The sequence below is a fragment of the Enhydra lutris genome, unplaced genomic scaffold, assembly GCF_002288905.1.
Source record: "Enhydra lutris kenyoni isolate GAN:26980312 unplaced genomic scaffold, ASM228890v2 scaffoldscaffold13, whole genome shotgun sequence".
Taxonomy (NCBI): Eukaryota; Metazoa; Chordata; class Mammalia; order Carnivora; family Mustelidae; genus Enhydra; species Enhydra lutris.
In genome coordinates this window covers 28,517,589-28,539,721 of record NW_019154097.1, presented here as the reverse complement: position 1 = coordinate 28,539,721, position 22,133 = coordinate 28,517,589, and the positions used below count along the sequence as shown (strand labels likewise).

At 53.1% G+C, this 22,133-nt stretch overlaps 2 protein-coding genes across 3 annotated transcripts in view; one reads left to right on the top strand and one right to left on the bottom strand.

Moving 5' to 3' along the window:
- LOC111145684 (spermatid perinuclear RNA binding protein) overlaps positions 1-7,445 on the top strand; it is a 138,887-nt gene extending 131,442 nt beyond the window's left edge. Inside the window, exon 18 of the mRNA XM_022500785.1 lies at positions 191-7,445. Within this exon, the coding sequence (XP_022356493.1) occupies positions 191-195 (5 nt within the window). The 3' untranslated portion in view covers positions 196-7,445. The remainder of the gene's footprint in view (positions 1-190) is intronic.
- Positions 7,446-16,952: 9,507 nt separating this feature from the next.
- LOC111145651 (RAB GTPase activating protein 1) overlaps positions 16,953-22,133 on the bottom strand; it is a 153,944-nt gene continuing 148,763 nt past the window's right edge. For both annotated transcript variants that reach the window (XM_022500721.1, XM_022500720.1), the window contains exons 23-26: positions 21,548-21,631; positions 20,922-20,993; positions 18,765-18,962; positions 16,953-17,466 (exon numbers count right to left, since the gene is read on the bottom strand). In XM_022500721.1, the coding sequence (XP_022356429.1) occupies positions 17,344-17,466; positions 18,765-18,962; positions 20,922-20,993; positions 21,548-21,631 (477 nt within the window). In that variant the 3' untranslated portion in view covers positions 16,953-17,343. The remainder of the gene's footprint in view (positions 17,467-18,764; positions 18,963-20,921; positions 20,994-21,547; positions 21,632-22,133) is intronic.

Here is a 22,133-nt window from a genome sequence, read left to right as displayed (position 1 = left end):
GTCTCTCTGAAACCGTTAACCTGGGAACAAACCACTGATAGATTTTTCTGCTATTAGCCTTTCCTTTTTTTAAAATTCGGGTGAATGTTTGAAAATCATGAATCAGTCAGTCACCGTTATTAATTGAAGAGCTGGGAATACCTCGTTAATGTATTTTTAAAACTGGTGTTGGACCCTCTGTGTATTTCAGGTTAATACTTTTAAGCAGTTTTCAGCACGTTTATCTCACTTTATTCTCGTTCTCCTCGGACCTTCGTAGCCATATCACTTGTATAAAATAGGCTGAGATCTAGTGACTGTAAGCTGTGGTCTCAGTAAACAAAGGTAAGCTCTTTTATTTTCTGATTAAAGAGAAAAATAACTAAAAGTCAATGAACACAACGTGCATATATGACAATCATACAGGATGTATTTGATCTCTTAGGTCTTATGTCATCATATTACCTTTAAAATTTTTATGATCTAAATGTAAAATAGTTATTTTCAGCGTTTGTTTTAATACCCTTGTAATTACTTTTTATTCAAGAGAGACATTTCACTTTTACGAGTTAAATGTGTATATGTGTGTAGAAACTTACGATATTACATGTATGTGAATTACACACATGGACCTGTTTAAATAAAAGAATTCGGTGGTGGGGAGTTCACCTGAGAAGACTTTAACGTCAGGGCACTCTTCTGGCCAAAGTGCTGGAATTCTATAAGCCGCGAGGTTGGTAACATTGCCCGTAGGACCCATTTACACGTAGCTGTTACACAAACGGAGGATCAAAGTGCCAATTTCTCAAGGAGAGAAATTTTTCTGAGAAATGAAAATCTCTGATCTGTGTTGTATGCCCTAATACAACAGCAGCAAGAAGCCATAAAAAGAAAAAGCAATAGAAAACAAACAAAAAAACCAAAATATTAAGGTAACTATGGAAGAATATGTAATTGACTGAGTTAAGCTATTTGTAGAACCAACTTTGGCAAGACTCAGAATGGTAAATACCCAGTCTGCAGAGACCAAATAGACAGAAGGCAGTTCGTCTATCTGTCTTTTCCAGGTTAGGCAGCTAGACGATTGATTTCCCACCTGACACAGCCATCATGGAGTTCATTTAAAAGATGGGAGGGTTAGGCCAAATATTTTAGTAAGGGTTTGCTTCATTTAGTGTGTCCCATAAATACATTTCATATGTGTTAGATGTTCTTTGCTGAGGCCATATTTGATATATAGAGATTAAAATGAATTTCATGTTTTATATGTCTCTAAGTAGCAGTTTTCTTGTTATTACTAACTTTGAAGGTTGCTGGAACATTTTTTCCCCGTACAAAACCTGTATTACGTCGAATGTGGTTTTGGCATCTATAGAAGGTTGTATGAGGTCTAGCTAACTAGTACTACATACATTCCAGTCCTTATCGAGCAGCCGGGGTGCCCGTTATGTGCCAGGTCCTTCTCTGGGTACTAGCGAAACAGTGTCTCTGCCCCGTGAAAACATTTCAAGTTCGAGAGTCTCCTTGTTGGTGGAATTGGGCCGATTATAAACGTCCTAGGGTGGGAGACACATGGTGCATTAGCAGTGTCAAAAGATAAGTAACTGGGTTGGTAGTTTATAAATTATCTAGTAATGTAGGCCCTCTGGTATCACTGAACTGGCCTGGCCATCATTTGGAAATTCACTCATTTTAAATATTTCCCTGGCAGTTTTGAGAGCCTGAAACCAACTCTGGTTTATGTTCATGGCCCTCTCTCCAAGTAAGTGAATGGAATGAAATGACGAACAAATATTCCAGTCCTTTAAAGCAGTTTTTATAGTATAGCAGGGACCATAGTGGTTGCTTTAAACACTGACACCATTTTTTCGATGACAAGTGAGGGAAATTTTACCCTTATAATCATCATTCATTATAACTTACCTGTTTGTTAGATTTCTTTAATAACTGCAGTGGAGGCAAATCTTCAGTAGTGAGTTAGGGGAATGAACTAAGATTTGCAGATGCGCCCGCACCCATTCCCCCCAGCAGTTAGATTTCTAGCAATCTAGAGCCCGAGGAACTAGGGACATTAGGAGCAGTTAAAGCTGCTCTGTGAATGGTCCTCCGGTACCTCCCACTCAGCACAGGCCGGTGCGTCCTGGGGGCGGTGGGGTTAGAGGGAGCAGGGGGCAGGGTCTCTCTGAAGTCCTCAGAGCAAGAAACGTCCTGCTGTATTTGTACTTGCAAACTATAAGGATCTGATGCCATGCAGTGACCAGAGGTTTCTCAGTGTTACTAGGAGGCCTGGAAGGGAGACAGGTAGCGAACGAGTAACGGCCAGAGTTAAGTTACTGCCTGCTGCTGGGATGCGGTGCAGCATGGATGTCTCTAGCGGGAGCTTACAGAGCGCACGCTAGTACTTCTTACGTAAGAAGCTGTCTCTTCCCTTCCTCATCCCATCTTCCAGAGAGGCGGTTTTAAGTCAAGAACTGAAGTTGAGTTAGCTGTAAGAATAGATATCCTTTCCCACATTATCATTTTAGGTAGGAGCTAACAGCTTCCATTGATACTTGATGCAGTGATCTTTGGAGATTTTTAAAAAATAGCTCCATACTGCAAATTAGGTTATGTAAGCTTTACAGCATAGCTAGAAATAGGGAGTAGAAACCATGTGGGAATCTGGGCCAAAGCATTTCTCTCCCTCCAGCAAATTCCCATGAGGCTTGGGGATTAGATGAGTTAATTCACGTAAGGTGCTTGGAATAGTACCTGGTGCACAGTAAGTACTCAGGAAATGTTGACAGTTCCTATCACGGTTGGCTGAAGGGACAGAAGGCATGTGAGGGAGGCAGCGAGCCTGTGCTGGCAGGTAGGGGAGAAGCCAGTGCATGGCCTGCTCAGGGGGAGCTGCATTGGTTCCTTGGTATTTATAGGTTTGGGGTGCTTCCACACTTTGAGAGAGGACCCCTGGCATCTGGGGACTAAACAGGAAGCATAAAGCAAACACTTAGCGGGAGAGGTAGTGTGGGGAGGTCGCTGCAGATCCGTGCTGACTGAAAATGCTCGCGTTTCTATGGTGGTGGTGAAATCGCTGGCTGGTCTCCTGCCAGGGAGTTGGAAATACTTGCTTAGGGATGTAAGTGTGCTTAGAACTTCAAAAGGGCTGAGCTTAGGACATCACCGGCTGATTCCAGCTTTCTTCCCAGTGCATTAATAAGAAAAAGAGGTGTGTGATTGCAGCTGGCATGGGAAGCCAACATCCAGAGCTGGCCAGTGTTTGGCAGGTAGAAAGCAAGTTGTTATAAACCACAGAAAGAGGAGCCTGGGTGGCATGCCTAGAAGGCCACGGACTTCTCTAGAAGTCAGTCTAGAAGGCCGATGCTTCTCTGCACAGCATTCCTGCAGCATCTCTCTCCCAGTCCGCTTCAGCGCTTTGGAACAAATTGGCACTCGTCACCACGTGAGGCCTCCCGGGTGTGTGAATCTTAGGAAAAACACGTCTGCCTGTCCATCCATCTCCTTCTCTTTTTGGAAAAGGAAAGATGGGTAGATGGTCAGACGGGCGCCGCCGGTTATACAGCTGCTGGTCTCCTTCTGTGAGGGCTTTGGTTGCCCTGAGGAAGGGTGGGCAGGAGCGTGCGTCCCTGTCTGTGAGCAGGTGGTACTGCACGCTCAGTGGGGATTACAGACTGAGTTCTCTCTCTCTTTTTTTTAGGTTGAATTCTGTGACGCTCTAAGTTTATAAAAACTGTGTAGACAGGGACTGAGCATTACCTTTAAAGGCAAATAAGACAGGCTTGCATGATAGTCAGGAGGGTTTTTTGTTTTTTGTTTTTTTTCCTTTTAATTGTACCAAAGGCATTTATTGTTTGCAGTGGTAAGTGAAAGAGGAGGGGACTCAGCAGCCCCCAGCTCCAGGGGGAACTCCAAAGACCTGCTCTCTCACTGCAGCCCCAAAGCGGAAGGCTTTTCTTGACTCCAAGAGATACTCCTATAACTAATGTCCTGGCAGAAGCCACCGCGTGCCCCAGCTGTGGCTGTTTGGAGGAGCCACTGCCTCAATGAGCCAAGACTGAGGGAGGCCTTTGTTTCCTTTTTTCTTTCCTCCTCTCCCCTGCCACCCCCCCGCCCCCCGCCTTGACCAGTCAGTTTAACTTGGTCCTTCTAAGGAGAGTCTTGGTCTTTACTTGGCAGAACTTTGCCTTTTCTGCAGACGGCGCTGCCTTTGCTGGGGTATCGTCGGCCCAGGCAGCTGGAGGGAGGCCGGCTAGCGCGTCCCAGCCAGAGGTGTTGGCCGTGCCTCCTTGGCTGCTTCTGGTCCACAGGAGGCAGCGGTAGCCTGGCCGCGGAGCGGGCATTCTCTTAGCACGGCCTCAGGGCCGGTCTCTCAGTCTTGGTCTGGTTTCACCTACCGTGAGCCTGCGGGAGGTTGGGAAGAACGGTCTCTGCCTTACCTGTCAGCTAAATGTTTTCAGGGAGTGAAGGCAATAACAGCCTTCCGTTTAAGTTATTTTGGGCTGCGGGCAGCGGCAGATTGAAGGAACAGAAGAAAGAAAAGGAAGAAATGCTCAAATTGCTCTCTTGTGTGGGCCAGGCACTCAGACATTCTTCTCCAACAAGCTTCTTGGAGGTAGGATTCTTGTTTTACAACAGAAGAGACCGAGGCTCGGAGTTAAGCACTAGAGTTAGGAATGAAACCCCACTGTGTGTGATGCTAAAGCCTCGTTCCGTCACGCCCCGCGCGCAGTGGGTGCCGTCTGGACCAAGGAGAGGGGAGCACTGTGTGGCCGGAAGGAGGTGCAGGCAGTGGGCCGGGTCGATCGGGGCCTCCGGGGCACAGGGCCTTGAGCTCAAAGGCTCCTGTGCTGAAGCCAGGCTCTCTGACTTGAGGTTGTTCTGGACCAGATATCCTGGGCTTTTAGGGCTATTTTCTGTTAGACCAATTGGATTAGGTGGTTTAATAAACTGGAAAGATAGGAGATAAGAAAGATAGAAGACTAAGGTGTGGCTGCATTTTAAACAAAGGAAGCTGTTGTACTTCAAGCTTGTTTTTTCTGTTTGAATATCAATGAGCACTTGAGGTCTTTGCTTGCATTTAGCTAATGGTTTGTTTATTGGTAATGGGAGTGCTTTGAAGACTTGAGCCTGGTGAGGTTTTGAGTTATGGGGTAAAAGGAAGAGGAGCCCAGGGTGCTGGCAGCCCAGGTTTGAGGGGTCCTGGGGAAGTGGCAGGGGGCAGTGGCCTGTCCTGATCAGCAGGACTTTCCCAGTCGAGGCTTCAGGACAGGCCGCCAGCCTGAAGGTAGCAGGCAGGCCCCTGCCCCAACCCCGGTTGGGCCGTGATTGGTGATCCCCACTGGGGTGGCTTGGAGGTCTTGTGAGCCACTCTGCCGCCCCTGTCCCTTCTCCCATTGCTGCACACCCGGCTGCTGGCTCCTTTGCTGATGATGGCCACTTGGGTCTCTGCCGGGGGATGGAGACCGAATCCTCTCCGGGGCAGAACAGTTCTCCCTCACCACAGGGCACGGTCCTTGGCAGTAGGCCGTTTCTCCGTGCCGTCTGCCAGGATGCTGGAGGGGAGCAGGAGGAAGGAACTGTTTGAAACCCCGGTTGCCTGAGTTCCAGAACAGTGACTTGTGTGTGAGCAGGGTGAGCACCTGTCCCAACGCTCCCTTAGCAGTTCTTTCCCAGGGGCCGCGTCCTGCGCCGCTCCTGCGGTTTGGAGAAGCCGCGGCGTGTGCTTCGTTTCCACGGTGCGGACCAGGACGCAGAAGCCCACAGACCTCGCCAAGCCACCCAGCTTGTTTGTGGCCAAACACTGTGGCTCCTAGTAAGTGAGTTTTTAACCACACAGAAGAAATAACATGTCTTCCACTGTTTGTGGAGTTAACAGAAGCCCTTTCTTAGAGATGAGATTTAAATTACACCACAACTGTGGGACCCAGAAATGATCTCCTTTTACAGATGGAAGAAATGGAGGCTTAGCCACAATGACCTGCCCCAAATTACACAGCCCTGCCACCGGCTCAGCTCGGCCCCCCGGCCTGATAGCACTCACCGTGCGCAGTACTGGTGGTTTGTGATCCTGCGGGGCGCTGCTGCCCGCCCCCTTTTCCAAACCGCCGGGCTGCCGGTTCCCCTCGGCGCTGTGATGCATTCCACGGGCCTCCCTTCCAGCTCCTGGAGTAGATCCCTTGTGGTTGGAAACAAAATAAGCAGAAACCTACGCTCCCCCTCCTTCCCTTACCCCCTGCCATGTGGGGAGAAAAGAATCCCGACTTCAGGCTTACTGGTCCGGTTCCTTTGGAGAACTGTTTGTGAGCTCGCCCCGGGCCAGGGGACGGACAGGTTAGCCTCAGCTCCATGTTTCCGCACCATCTTTTTTGCTCCGTAACCGGACTCTGCCACCACGTGCAAGTCAGCGATGGCTGTTGGAGACCCCCAGGGGCCGGTGGGGGGCGCAGGGTGCGGTTAGGGTTGTACTTTGTGTATTCAGCTTCACCGGCATTTTGGCTGTCATCTGTCTCTGCCCAGGCCTTCGGTGTGTGCTCCGACCAAAGGGGTCACCCTCACAGTGACACATACCTGAGTGCTCTGATGCTGGGATCTTGTCGGACCCATCCATTATGGAGACGGTCTCAGAAGTTGCTCAGCTTTCTAACACCCCTCATGTCCCTAGAGGCTACATAAGGAAAATATTGTGGACATCTAGGATGTGAGAAACCTCTGGAAGGTGGCACCTGGGGAACTCTGGAAAGCTGAAAGCCCCTCAAAAAGAGATTCACTGAGATTGAGGAAGGGGAGGACTTATCCCTTAGCTATTTAAAAGGGTTCTCTTTACTTGTATGTGGCTCTAGAAGGGTAAGGATGGTTATAGAAAGCCGGTCGGGCATTTTGGACTAATGTGTGCTTCCCATGATGACAGGGCTGCCCTGGGAGATTAGGTATGGTGAGAAGCGGGGCCCGTGGTACCAGGAACGTTCAAGCAAGCTGTTGGCACAGTGCAGAGGAATTCCTCGCATGGGATATCAGGTTTGGAGGGAACACTGACGCATATGGGGACACTGTTGAGAGCGCTTCTCCCCTCTTGGACATAGGAGTCGTTGAGAAATCTTCACTGTCACTGCTGCTGCTTACCGCGCTCTGCGGTGGGGCAGAAGGAACAGCTGGAGAGAACGGGAGGGTTTTCGGCGTAGACTGCAGAGTAGAAGGTGAGCCCGTTGCCCGAGAGGCGTTGCCTGGGCGTCTGAACAGATCAGCGCCGTCTCTGTGGTGGGCAAAAACTCGGGCGGGCCTTCCGCTCAGTGCAGGAGCCGGGCCTGTGAGGGCGGAGGACCCGAGCGGCCCTGACTGGAGTGCCGGAGTCTTCCCCCTGAGACGGCCACCCGAGCTGGGTGGGAGTCTGCCAGGAGGGTCGTGAGAGCTTTGAAGAAAGGGCTGGCGTGGCAGCGGGGGGCTGGGGGGGGGGGGGGGCGGCGGGGGGGGGGGGGGGGGGGGGGGGGGGGGGGGGGGGTTGGCGGCACGTGGTGCGCGGGAAAGGGCGTGGCCTGGAGCAGCATGAAGTTACTCCCTCATGGGAACTGGGACGGTCAGAAGGGTGGTGACAGATGGGACGTGTAATTTGGAGTCAGTTGAGGGAAGGCCCTGGGTACCGTGCCCTTCAGTGATCATCCTCTTCTAAAACGGTGAGAGAATTCTGGAGGGTTGATTTGGACAGTTGGATGGGGAAGGACCGGAGGTGGGAGGCAGAGGCCGCCACAGATGCAACAATGGGGTCTCTTCACAGGCCGGGCTCCTCGCCCCAACTGAGTGGGAGGATGGATGTGGTGGCACCCAGGAGGGGGCCAGGGAACCACAGTGTCCTAAGGGTAGTGTGGGGGGGCGGGCACTGCCCAAGCACTTCTCCTGGGCCTCTCTTCAGTAGGTCACCGAGAGGACAGTGGTACTGGGGCCAAGATGGGGAAGGTGGGGGAGGGAGGAAGGTGCTGGCAGGGCAGGGAGTTGACAGGAGAGGGGTGGCAGTGTGGCAAAGGCCCTCTCCTTTGGGCTGGGGAGTGGGAGTTCGGTGGGGCCCGGTCCTCGCTGGCGTGAGGTGTGAGGCCTCCTGTGCTCTCTGGCAGTAGACAGACAGGGTTGCAGCCCGGCCAGTCAGCATCTTATCCTTTCCCCAAGCGTTCCCACACGTCTGCCCTGCTGGGTTCGCCAGTCAAAGGGAGTCACAAGTACTGGGTGTTCATTCGTGCAGAGGCCTTCTGTTTTGTGTGTGTTTTTAAAGCAATGTTTTGGTTTCTTTACCTGGGCAAGGTCTGGAGCTTGGATTCTTGGACGCTGAGTCTGGATTTAGCATCTCTGGAACATGGTCTGTAGCTGGTGGGAAGTTGCTGACTGGCTTTACAGAGGACTTTAACGAGGGGAAGAACAGCACGTATGACTTTGGTGTCTGCTCAGGCCTGCCACCTGGGGCTCATCCTGGACAGTGGCACGCAGGACCGCGGCGTCAGGGTGGCTCTCTGCACCTGTTACTTCTGTAGCTCTGCTGGGGATTAAGGTTAAAGAGGCAGCTACAGTTTTGAACCTTCAGGGCAGAGCAATGAAAAGTTACAGGTGCTCTGAGACACGGATCCCTGCAGCCTTTGGGGTGGCCAGAACCCCAGGGCCCAGTGTCTCTTAACTACAAGCGGCCTTGCTTTCTGTCCCAGCAGGCCACCTTAGTGTCACCTGTGTGCATCCTAATGAGGAAGGCTGTGGGAGCACTGCCTTAGTGCTGACGTTGGCGGACTCTGGAAAGGGACAGACAGTCTTTCGGGCTCCACGGACGACTCAAGACTCACGAGCCAGGCTGTGGGGGCGCAGCCAGAGACGGTGCTGAACGCAGCGCGGCTGTGACCCCGCCAACTGTACTTAAACCAACGCTCAACAGGTAGTGGGCCATGTTTTGCCAACCTGTCTTAGACTGTAGAGACGCTCACCCCCTGGCTTATTGAATAACATGATTGGAAACGTCCGTCCTTCCGCTGCCTGGCCCATCCACGTTCCCACCAGGGCTTCCTGAGAGCGTCTGTCCTGTGTGAGCGCTGAGGAGGAAGGTGCAGTCCTGGCCCGTAAGGATCACAGGTTTTGAGTGTGTCGGCGGGGGTGGCGGGGACGGGGGGTGCGTTGACAGGTGAGAGCTAAATACAGAGCAGAATGGCGCTCAGGGAAGTCCAAGGTGACCGGGGCCCCGAGGAGAGAAGGGCTAAGGGTGAATCAGGAGAGCCGTAGGAAGGAAGCTGCTCTGGAGAGGAGAGGGTGTGTGTGTGGAACACCAGGAACCGCGCCGTCAGGCGGGCACATGGGGCCCAGCCTGGGAAGGGCCCTGAGTGCCGGGCCAAAGAGCATGGGACCTCATTCTCCGGGCGCTCCGGAGCCGGGGAGAGGTTGTGTGCAAGATGGTAAACTCATCACAGATGCGTTTTAGATCCAGCACTCTCGTCGCGGAAGACCAGATCTGTGGTTACAAATGGTATCTGTATTTCGTCTGGGCTTTTTGGGCAAGAACTTGGTTAGAGTTGGTAAGTCGGAATGAGAGGACAAGAGAGTTGGTCTTTCTGGCCATTGGCTTTAGGGGGCAGGGAGTCCCCCCACTTTGGGCAGGGCTTGATAAAATCCCCCACATCCAGGCTTTTTCGCTCTTGCTGTCCTAAAGACCATTGACCAGGGCAAGACAAATTGAGCATTCGGTCTTAAGCCAGAGTTAGAGTTTGGCCTGGGGCCTTGGTGTGAGGGTCAAAGTGAGCTCCCTCTCTCTCCAGAATTGAGTTCAGGGCAGGAGGGCTTCCAGGCAGGACTCACTTCCGTCCGCATGCAGCCAGCCCCAGGACGGTCGGGACCCTCAAGAAGCCTACGCACTCTTGAGGCAAGAGGTGTGTGTGTCACAGGCTAAAGCCAGCCCTGCTGGGTGTATCACAGCCTGCCTGAGGCCAGGCCTTCCACTGGGTATGGGGGACAGTGAGGTGAGTCACTCATGGTGCCTGCCCCAAGGTGCTCGATGTAGTTGGGGCAATGAAAACAACTATAAATGTATATAGTGCTTTCTGCTTTCCAGATCTCCCCCTCCTCCCCCCGAAGTTTCTGGGCAGGGGAAGGGAGCTGCTGTAGTGGAGCATCGGAGAGGTGCTAAGTCCGGGGGCCGGAAGCCACCCTCATTCTCCTTCGGGGAGGAGGGGGCTATGTGCTTCCTGCGCAGCGACAGGAGCTGCCGTGGCAGGGCCCGATCTGAGTGCCTGCACACATGCCCTCCCCGAGCCCCCGGCAGGCCCGTGGCAGTAGGCGAGGCTCCCCCGCATCTCCCAGAAGGGAAGGCACCCACCGGAGGCCCCGCAGCTGCAGGTGCTTTGCACGTGGTCTGCCCGCACCCTGGTCCTCTGGAGCCCCAGACTGGAGGTGAGGGGTTGGGTGCTACCCTAGGCAGGTGGTGCTAGGAAACCGCTGGAAACCTAGAACACCGCATGCTGTCTGGAGTGAAGCTTTGTCTTGTCAGTGCTGGGAACCAGGGGAAGGTTATGGTCAAAGCTGTGCCTCCAAGGCCTGTTGGGAGGCCGGCCTGGGGCTTGTCAGGCTCCCTTCCGCGGAGGTTGCCTTTTAGACTTTGGAGCCTGGTTTTGTCTCTTTTGGGGGCTTGGGGGCGGGGGCGATCGTGTTCTGATAGTAGGTGGGTAACTTTTCTGAGGAGCAGAAAATGCTTTCTCCAGAAGCACTTCTGGGCTCATGGAAGGGAAAGGACAAAAGTGGGCCTGGCTGTGATGCCAGGTGTTGGCCTTTCCTCAGGCAGCTCAGGCCTCAGAGGGAGGCTCGTGTCAGTCAGGCACCACAGTCCCCTCTGGAGCTGGAGCCTGGCCCAGGCGCCTGCCCTCTCCTAGCCCCACAAGTGCAGGCTTGATGCCATTTTCCTGCTTAGGGACACAGATAGAAGGCTCTTCTTCCTTTTTTGGACTCTAACCTAAATATTTCCGCTGTTCTGTAAAGTCAGATTTTTGTTGTTGCTCATGGGAATTTGGGGTAGGGACAGATAGGAGTTTTAGATCACTCAGAAGACCCTTAAAGAGGTCCGTTCTCCACATGTGACTTCTTCAGCGTCCAGCCTTTTCCTCCGTCTTCTCTGGGCTGAGCACTGCTCCCCACCTCCGGCTCCGGAGTTTGGTGTGTCAGGGGCGAGACACGTTGCTCCAGGCGGGCTCCTTCTGTGATACGTGTCACTGGGTTGGCCTCGCGGAGTACATCGTCTGTGGCACTGAGCCCTGGGGTCCTGAGGACACCCACACGAGCTGTAACTGGAATTCCGCCGGGCAAGCCGATTCCCCAAATACCTCTTCTCTGCCCTGTCGTGTCAGAAGTGCCACCATTAGATGCGTCCCTTTCCCTGACCAGGACAGGGTCTCACGCTCAGACCAGCCCTGGGCAGTCAGGCGGGGTTCACACTGCACCCCTCCTTCGTCGAGGGAGCACTCAGAGCTCACTGGCTGCAGTGGTTTCTCAGCGGTGGGGCCGGTCATTTCTTGCTCCCGTTCTCGGAGACGAAGCTCTCTAGACAGCCTGTGTCTAGAAACCCAGCTGGGGAGACTAATGACAGGCAACCTCAGGGCCCCCGAGTCCGGGGCCGCCTTTCTGGCACCTCCCAGGAATCGCAGGTGGCGCTGGCTGGCTGTGTGCGGTCTCCCACCCTCAGATGCACTTCCTTCCCGGGGGCTTACGGAAGCAAAGTGAATGCGGACTTGAGTGGGCGTCCTCCGCCTTTGCCCCCCACCCCCCGGCTTCGGGTGAGTTTCTAGTGAGGCTCGAGCCACCGTCGTCGGGCAGGTCTCCTCTGCTTCAGCCCCGGCGGGGCTCGCCTTGCTTACAGAGCCCGAAGCGTTTCTGAGCTCAGGCCTTTCCCGCCGGGCGCGGTCTGCTGGCCTGAGTGGCCGGTGGGGCCCCAGCCACACCTTCGAGAGGACGGGACAGGACAGGGAGGACGGGCTCTGTCCTAATCAGGGTGAGGGCACTTCGGAGCGGTGAGGCCGGCGGGCCCGGCTCAGCCTGTTTGGTCCACAGCCCCACACACGCGGGTCTGCGCGCCGCGTAGCACTCGCGGAGGGGCCTGTTCGACTCGTTACCACTCCAAGCAGAGCAGGAAGGGTAGCCTGGTCTGGGGAGGGGGCGGCCAGTTCCAGACTGAGGCCCAGGCCTGTTCGAGAAGGGGCTTCCCTCATGCAGGAGTAGGGTGGCCCTGCTCAGCCTCAGCCTGGGGTGGGGAACGCAGGAGGCATGGAGAAGGCCGAGTGTAGCTGCGGGTAGAAAACTTCTCTTTTCCCACTGCACGGTTACACACAGGACACTGGACTCCTGGCTGTAGCTTACTGTCACTCTGGTCTGGTGATGGCCAAGGTAGTTTTTAGATATCAACTTAAAATACCTATCTATTTACTGTTTCTTCTGAATATGCAAGTGTAAATAGCATAATTTGCAGTGCAAAGTTCTTGGCAATAACTTTATGTTGTATATTATGTTGAAAAACATTGGCAAACGCGGCCGCCACGGATTGTCCTTCCCCTCTGGGGCAATGATGACATGTAGGACTCTGAACTTTAAACCTGCGGCGTGGTTGAAGCAGCAGCCTGCGTGTGTGGACTGTCACCAGTGCCTCGCCCAGAGATGCCTGGCCTTCATCCAAAGGGACTCTCTGCCACCCCAGCGCCCACACTGTGGCTCCTCGCACTGACTGTCGGACTCTGCCGTAGACTCACCCTCTCGTCTGGCTGCTGCGGCCCGTCTGTAATGCCCTGACATGTTGCATTCTCTCCACTTGGATGAATACAAATAAAAGCTTCTGTCTTAAAGCCGCCGTGGACCCGCTCTGGCTCAGTGCAGCGGCCGCTCTGATGAGACGGTCAAGCGCAGACCGTCCTCCTGGCCCTTACAACTCTCTGCTGCTTCTCTGCTAACGGTGCAGAAAGTTTCCTGAACCTGAAACTTCCAGCCTGGCACTCTGACCCTGCAAGTGGTGAGCTGTGGGTGCCAAGCGAGGGCCGAATTCTAAACCTTAGAATTTACTGGGCGCTTTGCACACATCTCACTCCTACTGCTCACACCTGTTCCCCAGGGCCCGCAGGACCCGCACATGGCAGATTAGGACACTAGAGCTCACAGATAAAAATACAGAACTTCTAAATGGCAGCTACTGTCTGCCCAGCTCTTCCCCCTTGTGAGGGTCCTGCCAGGGAGCTGCCCCAGTAACGCAGTCTTGACCAGCAAAGATGGCAGCGTGGAGGACAGAGAAGGCAGAGCCAGGCCAGGGCCTGCGGCTGCCCTCCAGGTAAGTGCGGCCACTGGGTGGACAAGCACTGAGCACCCTGCTTCACTTTGTCACTCAGGGCCCACCTTTTCCCCCCGCACGCCACCAAGCTGGATTCGCCAGCACGCCGCCACCGGCCGGCTGCCGCTCCCCGTGCAGAGCACACGGGGTGGCTCCTCTCCTGGGAGACTGAGGAAGATGCCGCCTCTCCCCCGGGACTTACTGCCAACCAAGGCCCTGGAGATCAGAGGCTCTTGGGTTCACTGGGGCCTGCTACACAGTCCGCCCAGCCCATTGTGTGTCTTCACGGATTTTTCCAGCAGCCCCGACAGAGTACAGTCCAGGAGGAAGTGTAGAGGTGGTCGGAACCAGATGAGTTTTCCAGCACAAAGCCCCATGTTCTTTGCTCTTTCTCCCATAGTTTCCGGCCAACTACCCACCTTTCCCTCCCGCCCTTCTCAGCCAGGCTTCCTACAAATCTCCACTTGCCCGTCTCTGCTTCCTCCTCTCACCCTCAACTGGCCGCAGGCTGGCCCTCGGCTGCACCCACCCACCTCCGAGTCTGTTCCCACCCTGGGCACCAGCAACCTCCCCGATACCAAATCCAATGAGCCTTTTCTGGTCCCGTCCAGGACCAGATGATGAGCTCCTTTTTCCTCCCAGTGGCCACAGTCATGCTCTGTGGCCTCTTCCTCCTCAAACGGCACTTCCTAGGCCTGCAGCTAAGCCCTTGCTCGCTCCGTACATTCTGTACGCTCTTAGCCGCTCTCCTGGCTTACCCTCGCCTGGCACACCAGGCCTTCACAAGCGGGGGCTTCCACGCAGCTGTGACAATGGTGGGGGGGGGGGAAGAGCTGCTAACCGGCCGGAAGTGCACGACGGCGCCCCACACCAAAGTTGATCAGTACCACTGAGGTTCCAAAACACTAGGGTAGAACTGCCTGCACAAGTCCGAGCATCTGTGGGCTCTGGCCTCCTCCGCGGCGTTTCTGGGACTCTTCCTGGGTCTCACCCACCCCCACCAAGTTTCGGTGACTCTCCAGGAACCATCTCCAGTCTGGCCTATTTTATCACCCCTCTTTAGAATCTAAATCTCTCCTCCAACTTTTCTTCCTAAAGGACTGACAAGACACTTCAATTTTTTTTTAAACCAAGTTGGGTTAAGACTCTCCAGTGGTTTCCTTGACCTTCGTGGCCTCAACCTCATTATCCAGTCTTCCCCCAGCGTCCCCCATCAGACCACAGTGCTACCTGACTGTTCCAGCTAAATGTCTCATTGGCTCTCCAGCAAACCCCTTGGTCAGCAATGCAGAAAACAGTCCCTGCCATTACACATCCTGCGCTGTCCCCACAAGGCCCTGTACACCTGTTCCAGCACTCAGTGTTCTCAGTCTGGGTCTCAACACCATTAGGGGACCTTCCTGAAGCAGGGCCCATCGGAGTCACCTGAGGCCGATAGGCACATGGACTCCTTTCTCTCCTCTCCCAGCTGTGACATGAGGATTGCTGCTGCGTCCCTGCACTCCCCAACACTAAGACCCTTGGGATTAGAAAAGCGTAGGGCAAGCTGGCCTTTCTGGATTCCTGCCCCAGCTGGCCAGGAACGTGGATCCCAGAAATAGGTTCTCCAGCCTGTGAATGGCAAAGGGATCCCAGAGGCGCTCTGGGGCCGCTGTCGAGCACCTGCCATGGCCCAGGCCCCTCAGGGCACTCACCCGGCTTCGGTGCAGTGGACAGCAGACTGGGCGGGGGCTTCACTCACCGCCTTCCCTTCTTTGTGGCCTGCATCTCAGCCCGTTTCCATCTGAGGCCAGGTGTAGAAGGGGTCCCGGAGGGCAGGTCGCACGGGGGGAGAACCGCAGGGTTGGGGACATTGCTCTTCTTCCTGCTGCAGAGAAGGGGTGAGGTGGTAAAGAGGGCCAGCTGGCGGCCTGTGTGTCCTTACGGGGCAGGGCACAGGAGGAAACACCCCCCCCACACACACACACCAGTGAGTAGAAAGGAGCTTCTGCGAGATGTGTCGTCCATGCCGCCTCTCTTCCTGCAAGTTTCAGCAGAGCGCAAGTGGACCCCCGCTGCTACTCCCGTTCACATTTTAGGCCTGGAATTCCACCTCGTCTCTGCCTTGTGAGATGCTTTCATCTTTCCAGGTCTCACCACACCCTCACCTCCTGTAGGACTTCCCTAACCCTACGAATTCACACACAGCACCTCTCCCCGTAAGCATGGCACTTGATTTCGCAGAATCCGTGTTCGCTGTCAGGGCGCAGGCGTCAGCCTCCCAGAGGGGCAGCTGGTCTAGCCGCTCCCCTGCAAAGCCGGCCCCCCCCGCCGGAGCTGCTCGGCGCGCGCCAGTGGGAATGCCTGGTGCCGGCGCACACCCGTCCGGTTCCTGGGCCGCGTGTGCGAGCAGGGGAAATGGGGCAGGAGCATGTAATGATGAAACCGGCTTCTACAAAGTGAGGCTCTTTGTACCAAAATATTTAATGAATATGCTGTTAAAATAAAACCAACAAAAGGAATAGTAATACAGTTTTACTGGTTTATATTTCAATTCATAAAGTTGACACACTGGAACTACCCTAGCACAATTTCCACGCACCTAGTTTGAGATGGGCTTACAGCTGTTTCGGTAACTGAACAAGAAAGACACAAAGCAGTGGAGGGTGTGGTTGGGGGGGGTTGCCACTTGTCACCTTCCAGATGACCTCAGCAAGCACTAGGACAGCCACTGGGAAAAGATACAAAACAAGCCAAGTATCTTTATACACAGACCAGTGCCTCTTAGAACAGCTACCTGCGCCCTGCGTGCGGAGACGAGGAGACCCTCGACGCCAGATGTCAGCATACCGCTTTATAAATTAAAAGACTAGGCGATCTTTTCTTTTTTTTTTTTTAAAGGTGCTAAAACCTCCATTCCATAGGTTTGAAGTGAGAACTTGCAATCCATCTGAACGAGGTCTGCACGCAGCCACGCTCTGGGGAGGGACACGGGCCAGCAGGACGGGGCCTCGGCACGCACATCCCACACCTGCGTTTTCACACACACACACACACACACACACACACACACACACACACAGAGTGCAGTGTCCTTCTTGCTTGTATGCCTTGTGCAAAAACACTAGGAACTTTTTAGTGAGGGAACGTTTCCCAGCTCTTGTGAGGGCCAGGAGGAGAGGGAACCCGACAAACCCGGAGTGAGAGCAAGTGCCCAGGTAGCCAAATAATTAGCTTGTGCAGATCAGTCGTGGTCTGGGATTTAAACACTGTCAGTTGGGCGCACTGGGAGAAGATATTTATATATATATATATACACACACACATGACACATGAAGCAAAATAAGATTTGTCCCCGTTATGATTAATCCTGTCTCACGTCGGTCAAGTCACGCAGCCCAGCCCCGTGAAGTTTCGGCAGCTAACACTAAAGAACAACAGGAACTAAGAGAGTTGCATAGAATTGATCAGAAACGTGAATAACGCCAAACCCAAAACCCGTGCATCGTGTAGTTTAACAGAACTAGGCGGCTGCGACTCTAACCAGGAAACCCTCCGATTTAAAACAAAGTGCTTCTCCACGCCTGCCTGGAGGACCCTACGCTGGCACTGAAGTAGGTAAGAATTATTTGAGTTACTGATCCCTGCCCGCTCCTCCCCCCAACCCCGCAATACATATAATATGTATATTAAAAAAAAAAAGATTAAAGGTTTAGAAAAAAACCAAAAGCCTGAAGGATCCCCAAACTCTGACAATGTCAACTCAGCCTTGGGCTGGGAGGTGGTGACCCACACCAGGAAGAGGCCTGGGCGCTCACACCGAGGACGCTTTCCCAGCGCGCGTGCAGAGCGCCACTCAGCCAGCAGGCCTGTCAGCATCAGCAGTTAGGAGAGCCTTACCCCAGAGGCTGCCCGCCTCATGAGCTCTGGTCCAATGACCTACCAACATGCTTCTATGGATCTGACTTAGGTACATTCTGGTCCTGGGACATGTCACAGAATCACACATCTGGCCAAAGAAGGCAACAAAAGGTGTCGTGTTTTCTGAAGGTGTCCGGAGGCAGCCGCTTCGCTCAGCAAGTCTCTTTCCCTTGAACGCCCGTTGCCGTCTTTATGGAGCTCAGTGTTCGGTTAAACCAGGTCTTCTTGGCGGCCTGGACCTCGTTTAGGGCAAGGCCTAAATGGTGCTCCAGGTCCTGCAAGAGGAACGACGTACATGAGCGTGCCGGCCCCGGTGTCGACGATGCTGCCTCCCCAGAGCTGAGCCAACACAAGACTTCAGCCCATTTACTCTGAGAGGTCTCGAAATTCCCCCAGTCTCCAACTGGCATAGAAGGATCTGGAATCCCTAGAGTTCTGGGATCATTCCTAGTAAACACCTCTCTATTTCTTGCCTAGTCTATTTATTAAAACCACCTCCTGACTGAGCGCCTCCCTCCCCTGTCCACCTATCACACACCAGGCAGAACGGGCTAGAGCTCCGGCTGGGACCGTGTCATTCTCTTCCAGCAAAGACCTTTAAAGTCTAGACTCCCAGGCCAGACATTTGAGGTGTTTCATGATTCGGACCCAGAGACTCTCGCCAGCTCAGTACCCACCTCCACCCCTAGCTTCCTGACACTCCTCTCTGGGCGGGCCCTCTCCTCCCTCTGCTGCTCCGCACGCCGCTCCCTCCACCGGGAATGCTCACTGTTCTCTCTCTTCTGCAGCTGCAACCCTTGTTCATTCTTTGACCACAGCTCACATACTGCTGCCTTGGTGGTGCTTTTCCTGATTGTCCTGGACAGTCACACAAGCCATGTCTTAGCTTTGCAACCCCAGCACCTAGAACAGGGCCTGGCAGAGAGCAGATGCCCGGTGAATGTGTGCGATGTGGGAGACCAGGCCCTAAGCTCAGTCCTGAACTCGGTCCCTTTCACAAACGGTGCTTAGGGCCCACGCTGCGCTCCATGAGGCCGCTCATGGAATTGGCCACACAGGATAAAGATGACCAAAGGCAGCCCCGATTTCTTCATCAGGAATGGAGGCTCAGATCCATCAGTAACACGTCCAAAGTCACAGAGCGAGTTAAGTGACGGGAGCTGGGACTAAGAGGTGGCACTGAGGAAGTCCTCAGACACTGTGCCGAGCCCTTTCTGTGCTTAGACTTCAAAGCAAACCACCAGATGGGGCCCTTGTCATCTCCATTTGCAGATGAGGAGCCTGAAGTTAAGGAGGCCGAGAACAAACCCACGTCACAGCTGCTGGTGGCGCCGTGGGGATTTCCAAGCAGGTCCCTGCTCCACCGAAAAGATTCCAAGCTTGATGGGACAATGCTCATTATGAGAAAGTCCAGTTCATGACAGGCCAAATACTAACCAAACACCCCCTGGTAAATAACAAGTAATGGGCTTCTTCCTAGAAGGATTATGGCCAAAGTTTAAAAGGGAAAAAAACCCCACACCGCGGACGCCGTTTCTGGGGTCTGCAGCCTACGGCGCGGGCCGGCGCTTACCTGTATCTTACACTCGGCCTCCACCAGCTGCAGCTTGGTCTGCGCCAGCTCCAGCTCCATCTCTCTCAGCTGGTTCTTCAGCGTCTCCTTCTCTTCATCCGTGTCCTCATCTAAAACTTCCTTAGCGGAGCTCATGCCCTTTATGCGACCTTCTTTGTTGAAAAATTCCCGGCAGCGCTCACAGTCGTCCACTTTTTGCTGAAAGGGAAAGTCAGGTGTGAACAGGCGAGGAGAAGCGGCCCGGCCCGAAGGTGTGGGCCTGTCCTTTCTGGGGAGCCGACAGCCGGCTGCAGGCCCGAGCACCCCGGCTCCCGAGAAGCTGTTCCCTTGGGAACTGGCAGATACCCGAGAGGGAAAGCCATGCAGCATCCTACACTAAGATCAATTAGAACATTCTTAGATCTTGGTCTGGTCATCTCACTTCCAAGGAACCTTGGTTAAAAAAGGGAAGATGCGGTGGTGACTGAAGATTTATGTACAAAGATTTTTCACTGCAGAATCAGAGACAGAGAAATAATGGGGGAGATTAACTATCCAACCACTGCGAGAAAATTCAATATATGCTGGGCTGCATCTATACAAGGAAGTACGCAGGCGGCCTCTACAAAGTGCGGAATTTTTCATAACATGGTAAAATGGTTAAATGCTGAGTGAACCAGGACACAGAAATGTCTGTAAAGCACGGTTACAAATAGACACCACACTTCATTAAAATAAGATGTCCCTGACTGGGAGAAACCTCATTTCATGTTCCTCTAAGAAAATATTCTGCCAATTAAACCACTTTATTTTGAGAGAGAGAGGAAGGGCGGAGGGAGAGGAAGAGACAATCCCAAGCAGCCTCCACCCCAGCACAGACGAAATGGGGCTCACACGGGGCTCGATCTCACAACACTGAGATTGAGACCTGAGCCAAAATCAAGGGCTGGATGCCTGTCCGACTGAGCCGCCCGGGTACCCCCAGTTACACCACTTTACAAGGCCATCAGTTATAAAATATGTCCCAATTTCAGGATGGAAACATGAAAAAAATGCGTATCTTAGAAAGACTAGCATTTTGTATACTGAAATAAACAGAATGAGCGCTGAAAGAACATACACCAACATGTTAATTACGATATTATCTATGGGCAATATAATTATAAGGGTTTATTGTCTTACTCTTATTTTCAAAATTTTCTGCAATGAGCACTGCTAGTTTTAGAATCACATAATAAATTAGTAATAAATTACATTAAAAGAAATTACCACTGCTAGTTAAACACTGCTTAGGATGGAGGCCAGGTCTTGTTCCAGGTAAAACGGTGATGTGTGTGAATAAGGCCATGAGCCCAGAACTCTCCCACCTTCATCCTTTAGCAAGTTACTCGTCCTGGGATAATCTGACGAGCACTCTACTACCGCAGCGGCTTACGGAACGCAGTGGCTGCCAGGGTGGCTCGGTCGGTGAAGCGTCTGCCTTTGGCTCAGGTCATGATCTCAGGGTTCTGGAATGAGCCCCGCGTGTCAGGAAGCCTGCTTCTCCCTCTGCTCCTCCCCCGCCGCTCATGTGCACTCTTGCTCGCTCTCTCAAACAAATAAAATCTCCCAAAAAAATTTTTTTTTAAATTAAAAAAAAAAAATGCACCAAGTTATAATAGCCCCTGAATGGGCAACCGAGACATTAAAAACTGAAAGTCCTCATTGGATTTGGATCCATTATAGGGAACTGAGCCCAGGGAGGAAGCGGAGCGCCGTCATTTTACACAACGAGGGCGGTGGCAGTGACACCACAGGCCTGACCGCTGCACCCCCGGCCTGAGCCCGACCGCCGCCCGCAGGCCTCCTTCACCCACACAGCGCCGCAGCGATCACCTGCTCTACTGACGTCTGCCAATCTCGGGTCACTTTTTGTGACAGTCACGTCATCCAGACGATGTTACGTGAGGAAAAGGGCATTTGTATTTCGAGATCTAAAACCAGAGCCCCCGGGCTGTGTCGTACCCCTTCCAGAGGAAAGCAGCAGAGGGTTAGTTTTCAGCCCCAGAGCCAGGCCACGACTGGCCCCTTGTCAGGTACATGCAAGCTTCTCTCACTTTTGAAATCCAAGTAAACCACCCCCTAGCACAATGAGCTAGATGGTACAGAACAGAAGCTCTTTGGTAAAGGAAAACTTACCCAAATTTTCTCAATTTCCACTTTATTAGCTGTCTGCTGCTTCTCCAATCGTTCACTTAACTGAGAACAAATCTGAAGAAACAAACAAAGTGACAATCTCGTGAGCAATGTCGTGCAGAAGCTGGGCCTGGGAGGAATTCTACGGCGGAGCGGAGTGGCTGAGGGCGCGTGGTGGGAGGACGAGCCCAGGCTCCCCTGCTCTGCTGCCACCGGTTTATAGACACTTGACAGCCTCACGAGCCAGCCCAAGATCCGAATTTAGGAAAGAACAAGACCAGTTTAGTTACGTTCTTAAAACTCAACCCGCCAGGGAAAGGAGCGGTTCTACAGCATGTGACCGCGTGTGAACACGAGGCTGTAAGGACAGGGTGGCTTTCATTTATTAAATGCCTGTTTATATGCTGGGCACTATGCCAGGCTCTCTACAGACCTGATCTTATGGAATCCTCTCGACAGATCTCTGAAATAGTGATAGTTTCTCTGTGTCAGCGCGGAGAAGCAGTGAAGTCACTTGCCCAGTGAAGTCACCGGTCAGTGTAGGTGGCAGGTGGGTGTGGAGGGGACATATTTATCCAGACAAGCAGGCTTCCAGAAAACACGCCCACTTAGAGGGTGCTCAGACTCACCTGCTTGTAGTCACCAATGATAGAACTGTTTTTTCTAATCTCAGATTCTGCTTTGTCAAGTTCCCGACGACACATTTCTTTTAACTGCACACATTTAAAAAAAAAAAAAAAAATGGAAAAGGAAAAGTGAATGTTTTAAGGGAAATATAAAGCCCTGGCACTGGCTGCTTCGTTCTGGGCTTTCCAAAAAGTACCTGACTACTCTGGCAGGGCTGCATTTCAACCACATGGTCTCGATGCCAGGAGAGGGAGAGAAAAGTCAAAACTCCCAAAAGATCAAACCCCATTTTGGAGTGGGGCTTTTGCTAAGGTTCCTCCCTGCCTGTGAACTTGAGCTGAGGAGGCAGCACAGACCCAACGGACTAAAGCTCATCAGAGGACTGCTGTGTCTTTGGAACAGAGACAGGGCCTCATCGTCTTTCAGCTCAGGCCATCCTACCAGAGACCAGAGAGTGTCACCATCATGGAGAACCACGGGGGGAAGAAAGGGCTTCCTGCAGGGTATGCAGCATACTGTGTCCCCAGTGACTGTGGAGAGCTGGCTCAAGACAGGCTTTCCAGAGTCTGCTCTGTGGGGGAGATGCCA